Raw genomic sequence first — 24015 nt, forward strand, 5'->3', positions numbered from 1 at the left:
ACCTTAATGTCGTAACTGTCCATTTATTTATCTGCTTTTCCCAAGAGCTTGGAATCACTCTGTTTATGGCAGAGACGGCATGTGTGCACTGCACAGCTTATGGTTCACAGTAGTTCAGTGAAAGAATGGGTTTCAGTATGACTTAAGTTTAACATAATTCCTACTTCAGCCATCCTATCCTAGAGCTTGAGTAGCATCTGATGACAGTTTCCCCATACTATATGGTGGTACAGTATAATGCTTCTGCGTTGTCTGAGAAATTTAGTAGCTCTGTCATTGGCAGCATTGATTTTTTTTTTTTTTTTTTTTGCGGTACACGGGCCTCTCAACTGTTGTGGCCTCTCCCGTTGCGGAGCACAGGCTCCGGACGCGCAGGCTCAGCGGCCATGGCTCACGGGCCCAGCCGCTCCGCGGCATGTGGGATCCTCCCGGACCGGGGCACGCACCCGCGTCCCCTGCATCGGCAGGCGGACTCTCAACCACTGCGCCACCAGGGAAGCCCGGCAGCGTTGATTTGATGAGGGCTTTTTCCTAAGGCCAGTTTTTTTACCAGATGTATATCTTAGATCCTTTTAAAGGTATGGCAAATGTTTTTCAGGGGTTGTTTAATCCATGCAAATCTAAATTCATTTTAATATTTACTTTTTTTAAGTATAGAATATATTCTTAGTACTATTACCACAAATTAAGTTTTTAAATATATGTTTATTATATATACATCTATTAAATTAACTCTGGATTCATATTCCTGTTGAAAATTGTGAATAAGTGTAATTTTTAATGACAAGCCGAAGCCATATGTATCTTAATTATAATTTTTAGATTGCACCTTTATAAACAAATGCTATCATGGATAAGTGTTTTACTATTTAGGAGAAATTGTTTTGAATGTAGTTATATACAAACATTTCCATAGTGATAGTCTTTGAATGAGTTCAGCATTTCCTTGATGCAAATTGGTACATCTTAACTTCAGTACTACTTAGAATCTAGACTTTAGTCTAAGATGCAGGGGTTGGGGTGGAACCAAGAGAATAGACAGTAAACTGCCAGAAGATAGTGATGCTCTAAGTTCTTGTTAAATGTTTGTTGAGTGAATGAGAGGGAACTGGAGAGAGAGAGAGAGAGAGAGAAATGAGATTGAGATTTTGTGTGTGTGTGTGTTGATAAAATGAAAGTAGGTAAGTCAGGAGATTTGCTGTCTTGATCAACTGGAGTAACAGATATGGGAGGAGATTGTGATCATAAAATAAGTTATCAGATTTAAGATTCCAGAAGTGTTGCTTCCTGAGCAGTGACAAGATCCAAAGAGTGGCCATGGGAGTTCCAGCTGCTTAAGTAGAATTGGGAGTGAAAGGTGAAAGGCATTAGAGATGAAGAAGTTAATGAAATCTGAGACTAAAGTGTAGGTTGGGATGTACTGTATTAGTTGAATATATCTTTTATCTGCCGTCACACTCTTGGCCTCTTTGTCCAGCTACAGATCACCAAATCTGAATGAAACTACCAACCTTAGGCTTCCTACAAGCATACTGAGGGGGAAGAAATCATACATCTTTACAGATGGTTATTACTACAACCCATCATTCTGCATCAACATAGGTAGGCAGGCTCATGCAATAGATTTTATTTCATTTTAAGTATTTCACAGTTTGTATTAAAAAAAAATAAAGCAACAGACTACATACCGTGCCATTAGTAGAGTATGTTTTTGATGAGCTGTAAAACTCAGCTTAGACACCTTACATATCACTTTGGAAGTAATTGCAAACTGAACATAGAGTCATTCCCTGAAAGCGTGCCCAAAACGTTGGGAACACCCAGGATAATGGTAAAAGTTGGGGATAGAGCAGAAGACCTGGATATGCCAAAGCCCTCATTATTGAGGGGACTGACCGGAAAGAAGGTGGGTGGGTGATGGAGGGTCGGTAGGTGGGGCGGCCCGCAAGGGCAGTGAGGTGGGAGTCAGCACTGCACACTACAGCAGAGTTCCTCAGAGTGTAGACAGAGGGTTACCTACATCAGAGCCACCTCACTTAACTTGTTTGAAATTCTGACTCCTGGGCTCCACACTTCAACTTAACCAGAATTACAACAGGCAGCTAAGAAGAACCTGCATTTTTAGTAGTTTTCTCAGGTGATTCTTACCCAAACCAAAGTTTGAGAACTGGTAGTTAGGAAGTGGAGAGCTGAGAAAATGCTGACCCTCCCTCTACCTGCTTGATAAACAATGTTGGAGAATAGGCCACTTTGACTCAAGATAATTGTAGAGTGTCAGAGAGGACACTGTGAGGAGGTTAAGGATGTTGCAGTATGTTTACAGCAGAATTAGGAATGTGGAGGTCTGTTGAATAACAGCTTTGCTTCTGGCAGATACTCCTTATAAGCAGCTAACTGTTAAAACAACAAAAGGGGGTTTTAAATTACCAAAGTTTATAGAATATTTAACATAAAATTTTCGATTTGTTTCTTTTAAAATTATATTATGTAGATGCTGTGGAAGGTTTTATCCATTTTGAAGAATGAGATAAGGTGTTTAAATTGAGAAAATTAAATGAAGTATTAGTATTATATCTGCTAAATACTAGGAGTACCAAAGAGGAACAAAATAGATGGTCTTAGGGAGCTTACCGTCTTCAGGAGAGAGAATGTAGACAAATAATGTCAATGCTGTGTGAGAAGTGATATGCTAAGCCCAGTATAGCATGAGCTGATAACGGGTACGAACAAGTATGGGAAGATTACCTGAGGAAGTGCTATCCAAGCTGAATCTAAAGGATGAGCCAACCCGATGAAGAAGAGTAAAGAATGGTCCCATCAGAGGCAACTAGAAAGACCTGAAAAGTTGCGAGACAGTAGAATTGAAAATTCGTTATTGTTGGAGTGGGGAAAGTGGGGGCAGATGTGTGAGAAATGAGGTTGGAGAGTAAGTAGGGATGAGGTCCTGTAAAACCTCAAAACCGTGTGGAGGAGTTTGGACTTTACCTAAAAAGCAATGGAGGACCACTAAAATGAGTAAAAACTGAAGTGCCTCATCACATTCTCATTTTAGAAAGTTGTCTCTGCCTACTGTACAAAGAATGAATTTCAGGGCTGACAAGACTAAAGACAAGGGAGACAGATTCTTCAGGTCACCATGGGAATAAGGGAAGTGAGACTTCGGACTTTGCTCTTGGAGGGAAACTAGAGCCAGGAAAGAACACCAAGCCATTTTTAAAGATGCAGATAGGAGGAAAACTGGGAAAATATAGCGTAAGGGAACTAGGGAGAAGAGAGTTCGTGTAGTTTGTGGAATACTTGGAGAATCCTTACAGATTGTTGGTGGTTACAATGCATGCTTTGCGAATTCCTCCTTTTTAAAAGATTTCTCCTCCTCTCTCTGAGTTAAAGGGGAGAATTCATTAATAAATCTCTAATTTTTTTTAACATCTTTATTGGAATATAATTGCTTTACAGTGGTGTGTTAGTTTCTGCTTTATAACAAAGTGAATCAGCTATACATATATCCCCATATCTCCTCCCTCTTGAGCCTCCCTCCCACCCCTCTAGGTGGTCACAAAGCACCAAGCTTAAAATCTCTAGTTCTACTTATATACTGTAGCGTTGTGCATCTTACTGAGCATGTGTATTTTTTAAAATTAATTAATTTATTTTATTTTTGGCTGGGTTGGGTCCTCATTGCTGCGCACGGGCTTTCTTTTAGTTGCAGCGAGTGGGGGCTACTCTTCATTGCGGTAGGCGGGCTTCTCATTGCAGTGGCTTCTCTTGTGGAGCATGGGCTCTAGGCACACGGGCTTCAGTAGTTGTGACACGCGGGCTCTAGAGCGCAGGCTCAGTAGTTGTGGCGCACGGGCTTAGTTGCTCCGCGGCATGTGGGATCTTCCCGGACCAGGACTCAAACCCGTGTCCCCTGCATTGACAGACGGGATGCTTAACCACTGCGCCACCAGGGAATCCCCAAAGCATGTGTATTTTAAAGCAAATTTGCTGAACATTTGGTGTTCTTTAATTGTTAATTTTGCTCTAACTTCAGTTCAAAAGTAGATTACTATGCTAAATTATAAAGTTACATTTTTAACCTCATTCTTATTCTTACCTCTGTTAAAATATGCAAATGGAAGCAAGTTATTTTGGTTGAAAATGAACATCCCTTCACAGCTTTATGGAAGCTGTAACTACAAGTATTATCTTGTATCCTCTGAAAAGAACTTAAACTATACATGAAACTTTTTTGCCAAAAGCATTATATTTTATTTTAATTGTTTGAAGATTTATTTTTTAAAACTGTTAAATACTCCAGTATTATCCTAGTAGCTTGAATAGAAAATTAACTTCAGGTTTATTCCATTTTATTGTGCAATTGTTAAGCATGACTTTGCAAAGTCTTAAACGTTGAGTTGAATGTGAGCGACATAAAAATGCAAACTAGGGATTTTACATTGTTGGTTATAAATGGGCTCATTGTCTCTCAAATATATTCTGGAAACTATAGGAGTAAATGCAGTAACATATATTTTAAAAGTTACTAAGCTAGGCACAACCTTACAACTGAGACACTAAAAGTTTTAGGGTTATGTAAAGATACATTTTAAAGTTTTTGTGAACTATGAGGCTAAATTATATTACTTAGAGAATGTGTATTTTACAGAAAGCAGTCAACAAGCTCATAAAATACTGAGTGTTTTCTTACAAGTCATGCATTCCTCTCATAGCGCATATCATTTTGTGTTGCTATACAAAGCAACTTAACTGCCAGACCGCTATCAAAATGGTAATTCTGTTCACAATCTGAATGGATCTATTTGTACCACTTTTGGTTAGGCTCCTTCTGCTAGTAAGAGTTTAAGCAAAGGAAGGCCTTAGTGTTTTTCAGATTTTACAGCTGTTTTACATAAAGGACACGAGGTTTTTTTCTAGAAGAACTTTTGTTTGTTGAGTAAAGGACCCTTGGGAGACCATTGGGAGAGGTTTGAGCGAAATGTAATATCCTCAGACAGCTAGAAGTTGTTTCTTCCAGAGGCCATGCATGACAAGATGGAAGCATCCCTTAACTTCTTAAAAACTTAGGGAATGAGAGGTATCCATCAAATTCCCTATTTAACCTGTTACTTGCTCCCCTCTTCCCAGCTACTACTACTATATCTCTTTTCTGGGAATTCACACAATATTTTGTGACAGGACAGATGATTCAAATGAATAATGTTCTTTCAGTTAAGTTCTAAGAATACAGCAAACACAACTCTCCTGGACCTCTGTGCCATTTGTATGTTGTTTATGGTTTTTCACCCTCATATTTTGAGAGCTGTCTTTGATACTTTTTTCCTTAAGGAGAGCTAAAAAGCTGTCAAGACTTGGAGCAAAGCAATATCCAGGGAAACCACTCTATAAATAATTGACCTTAATAACCAAACTCACAGAGTTTAAGAAATATCTTGGTGCTTTGACATTATTTATTTTGTAAGTGATGTATTTGTCTTTTAGAGAGAAAAAATTATCTGGTTTTATGTAAATATGAATAAAAGTGTCAGTAATATTTAAAACTGGAAACCATTGATTTAGTACGTTAGTATATTAAAAAATAAACTGGGAAGGTAAAGATCATTTATTTAGCAAAATGAACAGACTCAGAGATTTGGTTTAAAAATAAGAAGTAAATAAAACTGAGTGTAAAGAGTGTTTTCTTTTTAATTCTAAGTGCTCTCCAAAACAATACACAGATGAAAAGGATATTGTCCTGTGACAAGAGGTTTTACGTGACATTAGGAAATAAGTGAAATGGAATGAAAGTTGTTTTCTGTTTTGTACCAGTAGGAAATTACAAGTTGAGAATATATTTGCATTAGTGTGTTTAAACTAGTGAGCAGATTCTGCAATGATTTTTAAAAGATATTTTTAAAATAATTTTTTAAGAAAACATACTAGCTAAAATAAATTGAGTCTCTAACAAATTGCTTGTGTCTGTTTACATTTACTATACATTACAGTTAATAGTGTGTCTTGAAGCTTAGTCCTATTTCTGTGTTCCTGTTTTCTCATCTGTAAAATAGTAGTGATAGTACTACTAAATGAGATAATATTAGGCAGTTCTTGCTTTGTATAGTTCCAAAATGCATTAATTTTGGTTAATTAAATAATATCTGTCCCGAACAACACAGCTCAGATTTCTCTCACCACAGTGTATTAACTGTAGTTGTATAAAGTATAAACTTCACTGCTAGCACTTAAGTTCAAAAATCACCATGTGAATGACGATGCATATCATGATTATTGAGTAATCACATCACTTTCAAAGTCTCTTGGTGACTGGTCACTGTATCTGTTATTCATTTCATACACAGACAGCAAATCATGTGGTTCTGTTATCACCTTGTCTCCTGGTCATAAACCCATGTGGCACTTTACAGAAGTGGATAATCAAAAGGGAGTGGGTAAACAAAGATAGAAGTGCAGCAAAGAAATGAAAAGTGATAACATAAATTCAAACCAAACCTAAACGGGGGTGGGGGGGCTTCCCTGGTGACGCAGTGATTAAGAATCCACCTGCCAATGCAGGGGACACGGGTTCGAGCCCTGGTCTGGGAAGATCCCACATGCCGTGGAACAGCTAAGCCCGTGCACCACAACTACTGAGCCTGTGCTCTAGAGCCCACGAGCCACAACTACTGAGCCTGTGCTCTAGAGCCAGCGAGCCACAACTACTGAAGCCCGTGCGCCTAGAGCCCATGCTCTACAACAAGAGAAACCACCACAGTGAAAAGCCTGTGCACCTCAACGAAAAGTAGCCCCTGCTGACTTCAACTAGAGAAAGCCCGCATGCAGCAACGAAGACCAAACTCAGCGCCCCCTGCAAAAAAATACCTAAATGGGGAACTTCCTTGGGGGCACAGTGGTTAAGAATCCGCTTGCCAAAGCAGGGGACACGGGTTTGAGCCTTGGTCCAGGAAGATCCCACATGCCGAGGAGCAACTAAACCCATGTGCTACAACTACTGAGCCTGTGCTCTAGAGCCCAGAAGCCACAACTACTGAGCCCATGTGCCGCAACTACTGAAGCCCGTGCGCCTAGAGCCCGTGCTCTGTAACAAGAGAAGTGACCACAATGAGAAGCTCACGCTCAGCAACGAAGAGTAGCCCCCGCTCGCTGCAACTAGAGAAAGCCCGCGCACAGCAGCGAAGACCCAACGAAGCCAAAAATAAATACATTTATTTAAAAAAAAAATACCCCAACAAAACCTAAATGGGACTTCCCTGGCTGGCGGTCCAGCGGTTAGGACTTCGAAATTCCACTGCAGGGGCGTGGGTTTAATCCCTGGTAGGGGAACTAAGATCCATGTGCCCCGCAGTGTGGCGAAAAGAAAAATAAACCTAAACAGAGTTGTGGAAGAAATAACTGGCCCACAGGCATGTTGACACTGCCACGGTTTGAGAGACTCTAGATCTGAGCCAGAAGAACATAGTGAAGGCTAACTTAACAACATAAGCAAGGAAAGAGTTTTTTAAAGTTTTGACAAGAATTTTTGAAGGTAATGGAATAATCAGTTTTTCCCATTAACCACTTCGCACAGTTTCTACTTGCTTGGTCATTTTTATGATCTTGATCTTGCCCTGTCAGGTAGAGTGAAGACTGTCTGTACATAAAGTGCTTAGAACAATCCCTGGCACATAGTAAGTGCTCAAGAAATGTTTGCTATTGTAATTATTAGTGATAGCACTAATTAGTTGTAAAGATGATTGTAGTAGGGGAGAGGGATGGCCAGCTTAACTGAGTGCCTAAAAATATGTACTGGGTATCTCGCCCATATTATCTCGTCTAATTGTAGTAGTACTCTGGGATAATTTTGATCCTCTTTTTACAGCTGAGCTAACAGGAGCTAAAACGTTTTTAAGTACTTACCCAGGATCACATAGCCACTAAACATTGATAGGAAAGTAGTATTCAAATGAGGCCATCTGAATTATCTTTCCAGGTCTTTCATGTTTCTAGTAATAGTTGATACTTGATGAGACTATCACAAACTTTAAAAAGTGATTTTAGAGTCTTTGCTGTTGATAAACATTTTTAAGGTTTGCCATACAAAATTCAAAAGGTGGTTTCACGGGGAGCTCTAATTAGGGTGAAGAAAGCAAGAATCTTTCAGCTTACTTGTATTTACTATTATGTTATTGTGCTTTTATTTTATGTTTATTAGTTTTTGTTTGTCCTCATAATGATTAGCAGTGAGATCCTTAAATTTTTTTAAAAAATTATGTCATAGCTTTGCTTATAACAAATCATTGGAGTGGGTACTTTTTTTTTTACAGGCCAATTCAAAGAAATGTCCCTGGTAAAACTAATGTTAATTAGTTTTCTCTTTTGGAGTAGACATATCGTCTCCATTGGATTATCCAACAGAAAGTTTGCCTTTGATCTTTTTGGTCTTGCTAATGAAAAACTCTAAATGTTAAGTGTACATTGGTTTTACCACTTTTTTAATGTTTTTATCAAATATTGGATATAAAAGAGTGTTGATACAATATGTATAATATATAAAGAATAACTATACACATAAAAGGCATACAGATTGGAAAGGAAGAGGTAAAACTGTCTCTATTTGCAGACAACATAACCTTGTATATAGAAAATCCTAAGGAATCCACACACAAAAAAACATTTTAAAAATAATAAGTTCAGCATAGTTGAAGGATAGAAGAGCAATATGCAAAGCTCAATTTTATTTCTAAACTCTAGGAATAAATAATCCAAAAATAAATTTAAGAAAACAGTTGCATTTACAGTAGCATCAAAAATAAGAAAATACTCAGGAATATGTGCAAAACTTGTACCCTAAAAACTATAGGACATTGAGGAAAGAAGTTAAAAAAGATCTAAATAAATGGAAGGACATCTCACGTTCATGGATCAGAAGACTTAATTTGTTAAGATGGGAGTCTCCCTAAATTGATCAGATTCAACACAGTCTCTATCAAGATCCCAGCTGGCTTTTTTTTGTAGAAATTGACAAACTGATCATATGTAAATGGCTCACTCCCTCATTTTGTTCAGAATTCTGCCCACATCTTACCTCTTCAGAGAGACCTTCCCTGAATATCCCATCTAAAGTAGCACCCTTTGCCTGTCACTCTGTATCCCTCTTATCCTGCCTTAAAAAAATAACAAACACACTTACAATTTATTACTGTTTACCCTTGAACAATGGGTTGGGTGCCCACCCTCCCCACAGGCAAATTTTTGTGTAACTTTTCCTTTGGCCCTCCTTATCCACGATTCGGCATCTGAGGAGTCAACCACCTCCGATCTTGTAGTACTGTAGTACAAGCATATTTATTGAAAAAAATCAGCATATAAGGGGATGCAGTTCAAACCTGTGTTTTTCAAGGATCAACTGTACTTACTACAGCACTTCTTATTACCTGAGATACATTTATTTACTGTCCATCTCCTCCTTCCCCTATACCTCACATGAGTCTGATGGGCAGAGACCATCTGTTTCCTACAGTGCTTATCTGTAGTTTCTAGAGGACTGGCTGTCATAACTTGGTGCTCATTAAATGTTGATTCAATAAATCCTTTCTGTACCACAGCTCAAGCAGTACTTTCTCTTTTCCTATTTGGATTTTCATGGACTTAGTCCCTATTGTGAATTCCTCTGATACTTATTGTCTTTACTTTGGCACCAAGTTCAACTTTTATATTAATGTTTGTGTATGTTGTCTCTCCGGTGAGGCAAGTACTGTACCTTATGTTATCTTTTTCTTTGCCCAGCAAGTCTAACATAGTAAGAATAAGCAGATACTCATTAAATTAAGTTTTAAAATAAGCCTATTGCTGTATCAACTTCTTAATCTATATGGTGTTGTCATAAGTCCTTTAGTTTATTCAACAAATTCATTTATTTATTCATCCAACAAATATTTATTGAATATAATAAATAAATTATATTTATTTATCACTAGCTACTTAATGATAACTGCTGTGAGAAAAATAAAACAGGGTAAGCAGAATAGAGAGTTCAGTGTGAAGGCTGCAGGAGTTTCAAATGATAACTGTACAATATATGTGGTGGAATAGAGTATTAAGAAAGGACTTCAAAGACGTTTATCTTTTAGTGCATCACTAACTTGTCATTGTTGTGAAAAACCAGTAGGATCCATTCATAGACTCTGATTATGAAAATTGGGTAATTCCTCATATCCAAGTCAGAGGACAGAAAGGACTTCTAATTGGAAATTTGTGTTTCGTGGCTTTTTCTCTTTTCTTTTACTATAAGACTGAATGTCAAATATTATATTTATTACCATTAAAAGCTAAATTGCAGTTAGGTTGGCTAATATAATTTATATTATAGGTTGGTTTAATATAAATCTAAATAACAAGAAATTTTCTTTACCTCAACCTTTATCTCACCCTGACTGAAGTGAGAGAAGCCCTGTTTACTTAGCTAACCTGGAAATCAAAGGGAAGTTTAATTTTGCAAATGAATGATTTGTTTATACTGAACATTAGCCAGGCTCATCATGATTATATTAGACATCAGTGAGTTTTTTAATGTTAGACTTGACTTTTTAATCTTAATTCTACTCTTTAAAATGATTTTCCTGACGTATCAGTGGATTAGAAATTTGAAATTGAATTTTAACACCTGCCTGATGCTTAGTTCTAAAATGATGAAAGCATTTTGTATTTGATATACACTGTGCCTCTTAATAGCAAATCTTACTGAGTTTGCCGCTGATTATACGTCATTACAGAACACTGTGACAGCATAAGGGAATACTACATAGTAGAGAGAAAAAGCAGTCTAAGGTGGATTAAAAGGACATAGTTATGCTGAAATGTTATGTGATGTGAGATTTTTTACAAGATTTTCTCTTTCATTTAAATGTTGCTAAGGATTTGAAGCGTTCATTACCAGCTGGACTTGGTCTCTCAGAAACCCAAATCACATCTCATGGCTTTGAAAGTACCAAAGAGGGGGTTATTGAAGCAGGAGCATTTCAAGGTAAGGAACCCATTATTTTTAAAGATGGCTGGGGTGGAGCCTTTATTAATAAAGTATGAGGGTTGAGCCCTTTAATTCCGTGATAAAACACTGATTATAAACATAATCCTTTTTCTCTTCAATTTAAATAATTTAAGAATTGTTTAGTAGTCATCTCTATATAAATAGATCAATGTGCATAACTGCACTGATTATTACTTAAGAATTGGTTTTAAAATACTGAAATAAAAACTCAAACATTATGTCAAGAATGCATATTTAAATTATTTTAGGGGTAACCACGAAATTTATAGGTCAATATTGATTTGTATAAATACATATTTCCTGTTTCATAGCAATTAGGAAAATGAAACTTTTATTTTTCTTACTATACATGCTGTGTAGGAGGTCTCCAAGACCACCCTCAGACTCAGTAATTTCCTAAGAGGACTAACAGGACTCAGTCTATAGTCAGACTCTAGGCTATGTTTATTACAGCAAAAGTATACCGAGCACAGTTAGCAAAGGCAAAGGATGCCTGAGGCGAAGTCTAGGGAAACTGGGCATAAGCTTGCAAGGATCTTTTCCCGGTTCGGTCACACAGGACATGCTTAATTCCCCCAGCAGAGCTGTGACAACAGATGTGAAATGTTGCTAACTAGGGAAGGTAATGAGAGCCTCAATGCCCAGAGTTTTTACTGGAGATTGCTTGCTCACATAGGCACCCTCTGTGAGCACGTGCCCAGATTCCAGACTCCCAGAAGAAAAGCGTAAACCACATTGTATAAACAGTTTAGGCATAGTGAGCAAGTCTTACCATTTTGGGAATGGAGGGAATCACCCCAAAATTAAAGTTCTCATATGCCAGCCAAGGGCCAATCTTCTATAAGCTGGTCTTTTTAAGGATAAGTAGTTAGACCTACTATGTTAGCTCTTTTCTGCACACATCCCATGTACATATGTCTATTTTTAATATAAAGTAAAATGCTTCCTTTTTTAATGCTCTTGCCTATAATAACATTTTTTAGGTATTCTTTCATTTTCACACAAGTGAAAGAAAGTAAAATCATGTGGAAATTTGGACGTGAAAATGGATCGTTTTCTCGACAGAGCTGTAGTTAAAGTAGTAATAGTTGATGTTCAATGAAGAATTTTAATTTTAATATTGCATTATAATTTCACAAAATAAAAAAGATATCTCCATGCCTTTGTAATCCTTAGCCCTCTTGCAGATAATAGTATTCTATATTTTTATTATACTAATGGTCAATACTTCAGTCAGAAACAACTTATATTTTGGGATTTCCCTGGTGGTCCAGTGGTTAAGACTCTGCGATCCCAATGCAGGGGGGCCTGGGTTTGATCCCTGGTCGGGGAACTAGATTCCACATGCTGCAACTAAAGATCCTGCATGCTGCAACTAAAGATCCCACACACAGCAAAGAAGAGCCCATGTGCTGCAGCTAAGACCCAATGCAGCCAAATGAATAAATAAATATGTTTTTTAAAACCTGTATTTTGAAATATATTCTTTGTTAAATGGATCCCGGAAATAGGCATTTAGGATAACCCAGTATAATATCCTCTGCTCTAGGCTGTAAAATGAGTGGGCTACCTACTGACATTATTTTTTTTTCGTTTTTCATTCTTATGTTCAGAAAAATAAAGATATAGAAAGGGAGCATACATGTCAGTATCTCCATAGTCATTGCATAGCATTGTGGTGTTATTATCTAGGGGATAACTTTGAATATGAAAAGGTTGACTGATTGCCTAAAATTATGAGTGCTTAAAGATATAAGGCTTACTTTGCATAATGTGACATCATTTTTGTACCAGTCACCAATTTCCAAATTTAAATGTCAACATAGAATTAAAAAAAAAAAACTTTTACAATTAAGATATTCTAAGTATTTTCAGTGAAATTGTTTAGCTGGTGTTTGGTTTTATTCTTTCCCCCTTAATCAGAATAGTATTATACAATAATCGAAATCAGCTGGCCATTGCAACCTGCTGTGCATGAGTGTGAAAATGCCAGTCACTTTCACTTGCTTGTAGATCCATCCTAATCCTTCAAATTGGAATAAAAAATGTTTCATGATAATGGCGGTAATTTACGTCTCTTTGAATTGACTTTGTAAAACACTTTTTAACACAAACTGCGTTGTTTATCAGTATATGAAAAAGATAATCATTCTGCCATACTCAGATTAGCTGAGCATTTATTGGAAAGTTGTAGTTGTTTTAAGTGCCCTTGTTTTTGTTCTGTTTTGTTTTTTATAAATTTATTTATTTTATTTATTTATTTTTGGCTACGTTGGGTCTTTGTTGCTGCGCGCAGGCTTTCTCTACCTGCGGCAAGCGGGGGCTACTCTTCATTGCGGTGTGCAGGCTTCTCATTGTGGTGGCTTCTCTTGTTGCAGAGCACGGGCTCTAGGCACACGGGCTCAGTAGTTGTGGCTCGCGGGCTCTAGAGCGCAGGCTCAGTAGTTGTGGCGCACGGGCTTAGTTGCTCCGCAGCATGTGGGATCTTCCCAGTGCAGGGCTCGAACCCGTGTCCCCTGCATTGGCAGGCGGATTCTTAACCACTGCACCACCAGGGAAGCCTTAAGTGCCCTTATTTGAAGACATACATAGATAAATTGGAATGAGCATGATTTTCTCATGTTTAAAATTTAGGAAATAGGTGTTATGAAAAAATGTTAGGAGTTGGGGCTATGTTAGCTCTCTGGAGAAATGACTGAATGATAACTTTAAATGACTTATTACCATTGACTTTTCCATCTCTAGAGCAAATTTAGAAGAAATGATACTTAAATTCAGCCTAACAACAAGAAATACTGAAATCTGCCCAGCAAATACACTGTAGAATCAATAATAGTAGAAATCATGAATAAATCAACTCATAAGAGTGAGGTATACTTGGTATCTGAGTTTTGTTTTAATGGGGTTTTGATCATTGCATACACATATTCATATTCCTAGATTTCTGCTGTTAAGAGAAAACAGAGCAAACTCCCCAAATTTAGTCAATTAGCAAAAACATAGAGTTTTAAGAATTATTTTTTGTTGGAATGATTTACTTATTTATTGTGAATGATTTTAGTAACTAATTGAGTCTAAATTAGTGGTTTAAAGGGTTGAAGATACAGAGAATAATTACCCTTGAGCAAACAGTTGAAGGTACACACTTACCTCAGCACCATGTCTTTTGCTACTTTAGTTTGGAAAGTTCTGTATCATTTGTTACATATATTATACATATCTCATGTTATGTCATGGGATTATCTCTTATGTAAGATTAATAAACAGTGATAACCAGAACAACAGAGCTCTGTTCCTGGGATCATCAAGAAATGGAACTACAGTAGTCCTCTTTTATTTAACACTTCCTCATATAATAGAAACCCTTGTGCCTTGGATAGTAGAGATAGTCTTTGTTTAAAATGGTGATTGAACTGGATAACATTAAATGCCTTCCAACTCAACAAGTAATTTATGGATTCGTGTTTTCTGTATTGAATTTAATAATGGAGACATTATGGTGTGGATTTGGAACATCTGAGTCTCTAATAAGAAGCAGTTTTAACCTCTCTGCACCTCATTTCTCCTGTAGTTTAATGTCAGACTAGTTGGTTTCCGTTGTCCCTTCCAATTTTCTTGTTTTGTTTTTCTGTTTGTTTGTTTTGGCCGAGCGGCATGTGGGATCTTAGTTCCCTGACCAGGGGTTGAACCCGTGACCTCTGCATTGGGAGCGCACAGTCTTAACCACTGGACCACCAAGGAAGTCCCCTTCCAGTTTTAAATTTTATGGCTCAACAGATTTTTTTTTTTTAAAAGACAGGTATCTCTTACTTTGAAAGGTAGCACCAGCCTATTTAGATCTATTGCATGTTTGGATTTTAACATTAGATCCAGTCCAGATTAAGGTTTTCATATTATTAAACCTGGTGGCTGTTTCTGATCAGAACTTAGTATATCTGGGATATGAGAAAGTTGACGTTGATTCTTATTAGAAAATTTTAATTATAAATTTTGATACATTATGTGTTTTTTAGAGAACTGGGAAAGAGTGTAGTTGAAATAAAATTATCTTATAAACATTAAAATATACTCAGCTAAATGTGGAAGGATGTTAATAATTTTTTCAACTTCTTTTTAATTATCACTTCCCTAAAGATATATAGCCTTTAGAATTTAAAATAAAGAAATCAGTTGAAGCTAATTTTCTTTAGTTTAATGCCAGAGAGTTTTCTTAGTTTAATGCTGGCCATTAACAACAATGTTGGGTAGTCAGTTTTTCTTATTTTATAGGTAACTGAGGCTCAGAGACCTTAAGTAATTTGCCAGGGTGTTACTGGCAAATTACTGATACTAAAATATTGATACTATGTGGTTAAATAGAGCCAGAATTTCAAGCCCAGAGTTAGAATTTAAAACTCAGTTGTGTTTCACTCAGAAATTGTGTTCTTTCCTCTGGTTCTCAAGCTTAGTTGTGTTTGAGAATAGCCTAAGTAGCTTTTAAAAAACTACAGTTGCCTAATGTGCAGCATGGTGACTATAGTTAATAATAAAGTATACTTGAAATCTGCTAAGAGAATAGATCTCAAGTTTTTTCACCACACACACAAAAGAGGTAACTATGTGAGGTGATGGATGTAATCATTTCACAATGTATACATATATCAAAACATCACTTTGTACACCTTAAATATATACAATTTTTATTTACCTAATAAATAAATGAAAACTAAAAATCAATCGAATAAAAAAGATAAACCTGGCAAAAAGGAAAAAAAAAGCCCTACAGATAGATACCTGTTTCACTGATAATCAGAAGATTTTATGGAGTGTCTCAGGTATGTTTTAAAAGCTTCAGAAGTAATGCTTATGATTAATCGGAATAACACTCTGTATTAGCACTTCTAAAGCTTAAAAAAAACATGCAGATCACCTGAGGATCTTGTGAAAATGCAGATTCTGGTTCAGTAGATTTGTGGCAGGGCCTGAGTTTTGCATTTCTGGTGAGCTTCCAGGTGACATAATTGATGGAGACCCCTTGCATCCATACTGTGAGTAGCAGTGACCTACACTATGTGATATTTGATATATGATATGAAAATGTTGGCTGCAATTTCTGTGAAGGCTGTGATTCATTCACATTTCTATGCATTTTAATTTTAAATTTGATACAGTGTTACGTGCCTTTGGATTTCTACTTGAAGAGCTTTCCTCCCTATGTTAGAGTAGCAAGTGATAAAATATTTACTTAAGCTTTAAATCATTCAGCTGTGGGACTCTAATCACATTCTTTTAATTGATTTGGAAACTAAGAACTCAGTCTGGTAGCATCCATTTATTATTAGTCCATTTCTGCAAGAAAACCAGTATATTAATTCTAGCTTTTAATCCTAGCTTTTGAATATCTTAAAGAAAATGTCAGTACACCTATATTCAAAATGTAAGTATGTGGAGGAAGAAAAGGATTTTCACAGTGAAATGTCTGCCCTTTTCAGGTTCCCCAGCACCACCACTGCCATCTGTTATGTCTCCTAGCAGGGTGGCAGCTAGTCGACTGGCTCAACAAGGAAGTGATTTAATTGTTCCTGCAGGTATTCACTGCACTGATTGGATAAAGCCCTTCTTGCTACTGCTGAAACTAAACTAATTCACTCAGTTTCTTATCACTTGCTTTATATTCTTAGGTGTGTGTTATTCTGGCTGTTTTGGTGGCTACTTTTTTTTTTTTTAACAATAAGGAAAATAATCTTTCTAGCCATAGCTTATCTTTCTGGCTTTTCAAAGTTTATTAGGCTCTATTTCAAACCCGAAATTTAATTTACCTTACGATTAAAAAACACTGTAAAATTGATTCATTTTAAATCATCCTCTCTTTGCTCTGGAAAATGTTGGTTTACTTATTTGATCCTAAACTGCTCTGCACTTTAATATTGCTGGACTATAAAAACAGGGAAAAAATAAACTTTGTATTTCTTTTTACATGAAATGTTAATATTTTGTTTCTGTGAGAATTTTGTAAATTCTTAAATGTGTTTGATTTTGTATGCTGTTCTCTTTCTTAGATTGTGGTAAAGCTGTGGTAAAGGCTGGGCTGGCTAGAGGAGTGAGAAAAGAAATTTTTGCTGACTGTAACCTTTTACAGCCATTTTATAAAACATTTTCTCTTGTCTTCTTCTCATTGTTATTTTAAAACTATTATGAAGTTTCTATCCCAAGTCATTAGCATCACACATGTTTATTAAATACTTTCTTCTGGGCTTCCCTGGTGGTGCAGTGGTTGAGAGGCCGCCTGCCGATGCAGGGGACACGGGTTCGTGCCCCAGTCCGGGAAGATCCCACATGCCGCGGAGCGGCTGGGCCCCGTGAGCCATGGCTGCTAAGCCTGCGCGTCCGGAGCCTGTGCTCCGCAACGGGAGAGGCCACAACAGTGAGAGGCCCGCATAACGCAAAAATAAAAAAAAAAATTTTCTTCTACGAAAAATATTTTACTATTAGGAACTATATAGTTGTAGAGTTGCTTTTATGTCATAATTTCTTGATTGTTGGAGCAATGCATTATCAGGGCTTTATACTGCCTGTATTAATTATGGCTTTTTTGGGAAGTGGGGGGTTCTCTTGAGAAAAAACGAAGTACAGTCTAGGTCTTGTTATAACACAGCCTCTTATACTAGTGGTAAGATATTTTTTAATGACTTTAAAATTATAGTGTTTTTAAATCCTCCAAAATTACAGTAACATTCTATTGTTGCTCTCTTCTATGTAGTATAGTGAAAGGAGATCACTGTGAAGAGTGCGTGGCCTTTCAGATTTTCACTGACAGTTTTTTTTAGAATCATTAGGTTATAAGATTAATTGTGGAAAATTTATTTTTCTTGAAGTAAACAGCAATGTATTTAGAGAAGAAGGCCGGTTGCAGGATTTGTTTTTAAGAAGGTGGACAAACCTCAGAAATATATTTTTTTAAGTGTTAGGAAATTATCCTCAAAATGATTCCAGGAAGTTCTAGTCCTTCACCTTGTGGGGACTTTTTTATTTCTTTAAACGCATAAGTAGTTTAATTTGAACAGCATCAGTGTTTTGTTTTCTTTCTACTTGTCTTTATCTGGTTTGCATTTTTATCTTTTGTTCTAATCTTATAGGTGGCCAGAGAACGCAGACAAAAGGTGGACCAGTTATTCTAGCAGATGAAACTAAAAATCCTGCAATGGAAAAGTTAGAACTTGTTAGAAAATGGAGTCTAAATACCTACAAGGTTTGTAATTTTTTTAAAAAAATTTTGTACCCTATCTGGCTCTAAGAATTTTCATTTGTATGTTATTCAAATTATTATTTTGCAATTATATGAATATATAGGAAAGAATAATGCTATTTAAACATAAATATACAATTAGAAAATGAAGTATTTTGTCTTATTGATCTTGGCATAAATGTATTTTAAAAAGTCAGTAGCAAGAGTTTAAAAAAAAGCTACTAAAGTTCTTACTAATTGACGGATAACACATAGTTGAAGAAGAAGTACAGTGCCTGGGAGGGAGCACATTTAGCTGTATACAGAGCTGCTCTAGATATGTTTGTCACAATCTGCAGGTTTTTGATACTTTATAGCAGCTGAATGTCAAAAGAGGTATATTAGTTTTCCAAAGTTTGGAATTCTCTGATTTATTGTAATAACTAAGCACTAACTGTGCACACAGCAAATGAGTTGGATTTCAGAAGTTTATTGTTGTTAGTTGTATTGTTTCAGAGTAATTGTTATTTTTTTATGTTCTCATAAAACAAATAAGCAAATTATTTAATCTATACTATATTTGATGTATTACAAATAGATAAGCCCCAAATCCACTTAGTACCTTCAAATCTTAACAGGGACAAGATGGTAGAATTCATAGAATAGTTAAGTGGGTGAAAGCCCTAGCAGTTCAAGTTAGAGCATTAGCCTTAACACTGGCTGTATTTGTGAATTGGTAGTGGGCCTAGTGGTTTGTAAGTCGGGAATTGTCTGTATTTTTATACGGAGTCTCTTATGTGTCTTCTAAAGAGTAATACAAAAGCGAATTTATTCTTTCAGTTAGTATTTTTAAAGTATGATCTGCAGTTTTCTACAAAAGTACAGGTATTCTTAAGTTGGTAAAAGTGCCCTGAAACTGCTACATGAATCTTTCCAAAAAAGTATTTAGTTCATGTCAGTGTAGAACTGAGAAATGCCAGTGGTAGCCGTCAAAAAGGCATCAGTGGATGCCTGCGAAACTGTTCCCACTCAGGACATTCTGTTTACTCATTGCCCCTTTTGTTCTCAAGGACATGGATTCTCTCATTCCATGTATTGTTTTTCCCATTGTATTCCCTCATATCACAACAGTTCAACCAAATATTCAAATGTCTACTTCATCTTCTCGCTGATTCCACGTATCTAGTTAATTATTAAATGGATTCTGCGTCTTTAATATTCTTTGACTTTATACCCTCGTCTCCATCTCACCCTTCACAGCCATATGATTACTCTCTCACATTACTGTAGTAGCTTCTTGACAAATTCTCTTAGCCTACATATTCTGCTCTGCCTGACATGGTTCATTCTGCTTAAAATCCTTCACTCGATCCCCATTGTCTTTAGAACAGCATGAATCTGACCCCATCTACCTTTCCAACTTCATCTCCTGCTGCTCTTCTCTTCACCCAGGGATCCAGTGATCCATACCAGATTATCCAGATATTTCCTAAACAAGCTGTGCTTTCTCACACCTCTACTACTTTGTTCACAGGGCTGTATTTGCCTACTGCTTGGAATTCCCCTTCATGCTCCCTTTCATTCCACTTGTTTATCTTTCATACCAGACTGAGCTCCATTCATTTATTTATTAAATTCTGTTCAGCCATTCCTTTGTTCATTTATTCCTGAAATTTGACTCTAACCATTGGCATTCTCTATCCACACATTTGGAGCCTAAAGAATACAGGCCTTATTTCTGAACTAAATCCTAGTAATTTTACAGATTACCAAATTAAATTTTTCTCATTTTAGCCTTCCTCTCTTATGTCATTTAGTTTGTGTTTTCCTTGTTCTTTATCTTTTTTTTTCCTATATGTGTGTGTTTATCATGTATTCCTTTTCTTCTGTCTTTTACCTCTTCAATAATCTGAGTTGAATCATTAAGATTCCAGTTATCTCTACATTAACATACCACATTCAGACTTTCTGTTAATAAAAATGACCAGTCTTCATAATGTGTACACATGGCATAGTACTATGTGAAAGAGTTATTCTCTTCAGAGTCATCACTTTATTTTTAGCTGAAACTTTTTTTCATTAGAAAAGTTTGGATATCTCAGTCTAAGTCAAAAGAGAGAAAGTGATTACATGATTTTATGAAGTTTGTAGCCCAGTGTGTCTGGGCTGACATACGATGCTCTATTCTTGTGGCTTTTTGACCTTTTTGGTCCAAATTGTGAGCTGATATAGGACATTCGTTGTCATTTGGATAATCCTTCAAGTATTGATTCTGATTTGGGTGAATTAGGACTTTGCTTGTTATCCATCATACTCTTGAGGACCTTGATTCTGGCTATGGCTTTGATCCTTTCTTTCTTGGACTTCAGTTCCTACATGATTTCTAACTTTAATTTCTTCTGCCTGTTTCTGTTCTCTAGCAAACACTTTAAGGCTTTTCCTAAAAGAGAATATTAGCACCTCCTTTACTGGTTGTTAATTTTGGCTCCAAGAGCAGTCTGGTGATTAAAACCAAATATGTAATAGGAGTGATTTTAAGTTTAGGCCTTGAACCTATCTTCTTAAATATTATTATTATTAATTTATTTACTCATTTATAGCTGTGTTGGGTCTTCATGGCTGCGCGCAGGCTTTTTCTAGTTGCAGCGAGCAGGGGCTACACTTCATGAGCATGCACGGGCTTCTCATTGCGGTGGCTTCTCTTGTTGTGGAGCCACAGGCTCTAGGTGCGCAGGCTTCAGTAGTTGTGGCACGCGGGCTTCAGCAGTTGTGGCTCGTGGGATCTAGAGTGCAGGCTCAGTAGTTATGGCACATGGACTTAGTTGCTCTGCAGCATGTGGGATCTTCCCGGACCAGGGCTCGAACCCATGTCCCCTGTATTGGCAGGAAGATTCTTAACGACTGCACCACCAGAGGAGTCCCTTAAATATTATTTTAATCTACCTGATTTTATTCACACACTTTGAATACAAAATTTATTTATTTTCTTATTTATTCTCATCTGCAAGAACAGTTGTGAATAATGAACTCTGGTTTATCATTTTTTTTTTTTCTTTGTATTTTCCTAGTGTTAACTAGGGTCCTTTTAGAAGTCCATCTTATTTTTTTAAGAATAATCTCTGTTTCAGCATTCAGACCTGTTTGGCATCTTTTCTAAACATTAAATGTTTCTTAAAAATGTTTTAAGAATGTGCCACCAGTATTCACACCTTTATCAAGTTAATATTTGTTGTCTTAAAGCCAGTATCTTTAAAACTTTCATTCCCATTTTTCTTATCGTATTACCTTCTTTATTTACTTCTTGATCTGTCTCCCCTGTTCAATTTCTAGTATTTCCTTTTATGCTCCCTTTTTCCCTATCCTTCACTCTTAATAACTCTTTTAATGTAATATCTATCAGTTGCTGCCATGAAATTATTCTTTTCCTTGTACTTAAATTGTTTTATTCCTTTTTTTTTTTTTTTTGCATTATACAAAAGCTCTGGTGCTATTTAAATACTAGTAGTACCCAGTGACTATCTTGTAAATTCATGACCTATATGGTGGTGATTTACGGTATTTTATACACTGTTTATCATTATATTATCTTCCCCCAAGTAGGAGATCTATGTAGAACAATAATTTACTTTTGCTTCTTCCTGCCCCTTTAATTTTGTTCCATTTGTCCTATTATTTTCAAAATGAATTCGTTTTTTTCTTTTTTTTTTAACATCTTTATTGGAGTATAATTGCTTTACATTGTTGTGTTAGTTTCTGCTGTATAACAAGTGAATCAGCAATACATGTACATATATGCCCATATCCCCTCCCTCTTGTGTCTCCCTCCCACCCCTCTAGGTGGTCACAAAGCAACGAGGTCATCTCTGTGTGCTATGCGGCTGCTTCCCACTAGCTATCTATCTTACATTTGGCAGTGTATATATGTCAGTGCAGCTCTCTCACTTCTTCCCAGCTTACGCTTACCCCTCCCCATGTCCTCAAGTCCATTTTCTACGTCTGTGTCTTTATTCCTGTCCTGCCCCTAGGTTCTTCAGAACCATTTTTTTTTTTAGATTCCGTATATATGTGTTAGCATACGGTATTTGTTTTTCTCTTTCTGACTTACTTCACTCTGTATGACAGACTCTAGGTCCATCCACCTCACTACAAATAACTCAATTTCCTTTCTTTTTATGGCTGAGTAATATTCCATTGTATATATGTGCCACATCTTCTTTACCCATTCATCTGTTGATGGACACTTAGGTTGCTTCAGTGTTCTGGCTATTGTAAATAGAGCTGCAATGAACATTGTGGTACATGACTCTTTTTGAATTATGTTTTTCTCAGGGTATATGCCCAGTAGTGGGATTGCTGGGTCATATGGTAGTTCTATTTTTAGTTTTTTAAGGAACCTCCATACTGTTCTCCATAGTGGCAGTATCAACTTACAGTCCCACCAGCAGTGCAAGAGGGTTCCCTTTTCTCCACACCCTCTCCAGCATTTCTCGTTTGTAGATTTTTTGATGATGGCTATTCTGACTGGTGTGAGGTGATACCACATTGTAGTTTTGATTTTCATTTCTCTAATGATTAGTGATGTTGAGCATCCTTTCATGTGTTTGTTGACAATCTGTATGTCTTCTTTGGAGAAATGTCTGTTTACATCTTCTGCCCATTTTTGGATTGGGTTGTTTGTTTTTTTGATATTGAGCTTCATGAGCTGCTTGTAAATTTTGGAGATTAATCCTTTGTCAGTTGCTTCATTTGCAAATATTTTCTCCCATTCTGAGGGTTGTCTTTTGGTCTTGTTTATGGTTTCCTTTGCTGTGCAAAAGCTTTGAAGTTTCATTAGGTCCCATTTGTTTATTTTTGTTTTTATTTCCATTTCTCTAGGAGGTGGGTCAAAAAGAATCTTGCTGTGATTTATGTCAGAGTGTTCTGCCTATGTTTTCCTCTAAGAGTTTGATAGTTTCTGGCCTTACATTTAGGTCTTTAATGCATTTTGAGCTTATTTTTGTGTATGGTGTTAGGGAATGTTCTAATCTCATATTTTACATGTACCTGTCCAGTTTTCCCAGCACCACTTACTGAAGAGGCTGTCTTTTCTCCACTGTATATTCTTGCCTCCTTTATCAAAAATAAGGTGACCATATGTGCGTGGGTTTATCTCTGGGCTTTCTGTCCTCTTCCATTGATCTGTATTTCTGTTTTTGTGCCAGTACCATACTGTCTTGGTTACTGTAGCTTTGTGGTATAGTCTGAAGTCAGGGAGCCTGATTCCTCCAGCTCCATTTTTCATTCTCAAGATTGCTTTGGCTATTCGGGGTCTTTTGTGTTTCCATACAAATTGTGAAATTTTTTGTTCTACTTCTGTGAAAAATGCCAGTGGTATTTTGATAGAGATTGCATTAAATCTGTAGATTGCTTTGGGTAGTAGAGTCATTTTCACAGTGTTGATTCTTGCAATCCAAGAACATGGTATATCTCTCCATCTATTTGTATCATCTTTAATTTCTTTCATCAGTGTCTTATAATTTTCTGCATACAGGTCGTTTGTCTCCTTACGTAGGTTTATTCCTAGATATTTTATTCTTTTTGTTGCAATGGTAAATGGGAGTGTTTTCTTAATTTCATTTTCAGATTTTTCATTATTAATATGTAGGAATGCCAGATATTTATGTGCATTAATTTTGTATCCTGCTACTTTACCAAATTGATTGATTAGCTCTAGTAATTTTCTGGTAGCATCTTTGGGATTCTCTATGTATAGTATCATGTCATCTGCAAACAGTGACAGCTTTGCTTC

The 24015-nt window shown here is 36.6% G+C and overlaps 1 protein-coding gene across 7 annotated transcripts in view; it reads left to right on the forward strand.

The window, feature by feature from the left end:
* Nucleotides 1–24015, forward strand: part of ARFIP1 (ADP ribosylation factor interacting protein 1) — a 128175-nt gene that overhangs the window by 53182 nt on the left and 50978 nt on the right. For 5 of the 7 annotated variants that reach the window (XM_029235340.1, XM_029235341.1, XM_029235337.1 and 2 more), the window contains 3 exons: nucleotides 10891–10999; nucleotides 16495–16590; nucleotides 18139–18251. In XM_029235340.1, the coding sequence (XP_029091173.1) occupies nucleotides 10891–10999; nucleotides 16495–16590; nucleotides 18139–18251 (318 nt within the window). The remainder of the gene's footprint in view (nucleotides 1–10890; nucleotides 11000–16494; nucleotides 16591–18138; nucleotides 18252–24015) is intronic. The other 2 variants (XM_029235342.1, XM_029235339.1) reach the window with 1 other exon arrangement.

Source organism: Monodon monoceros, unplaced genomic scaffold (assembly GCF_005190385.1).
Source record: "Monodon monoceros isolate NGI ecotype Baffin Bay Population unplaced genomic scaffold, NGI_Narwhal_1 Super_Scaffold_20, whole genome shotgun sequence".
In the NCBI taxonomy this organism is placed as follows: domain Eukaryota; kingdom Metazoa; phylum Chordata; class Mammalia; order Artiodactyla; family Monodontidae; genus Monodon; species Monodon monoceros.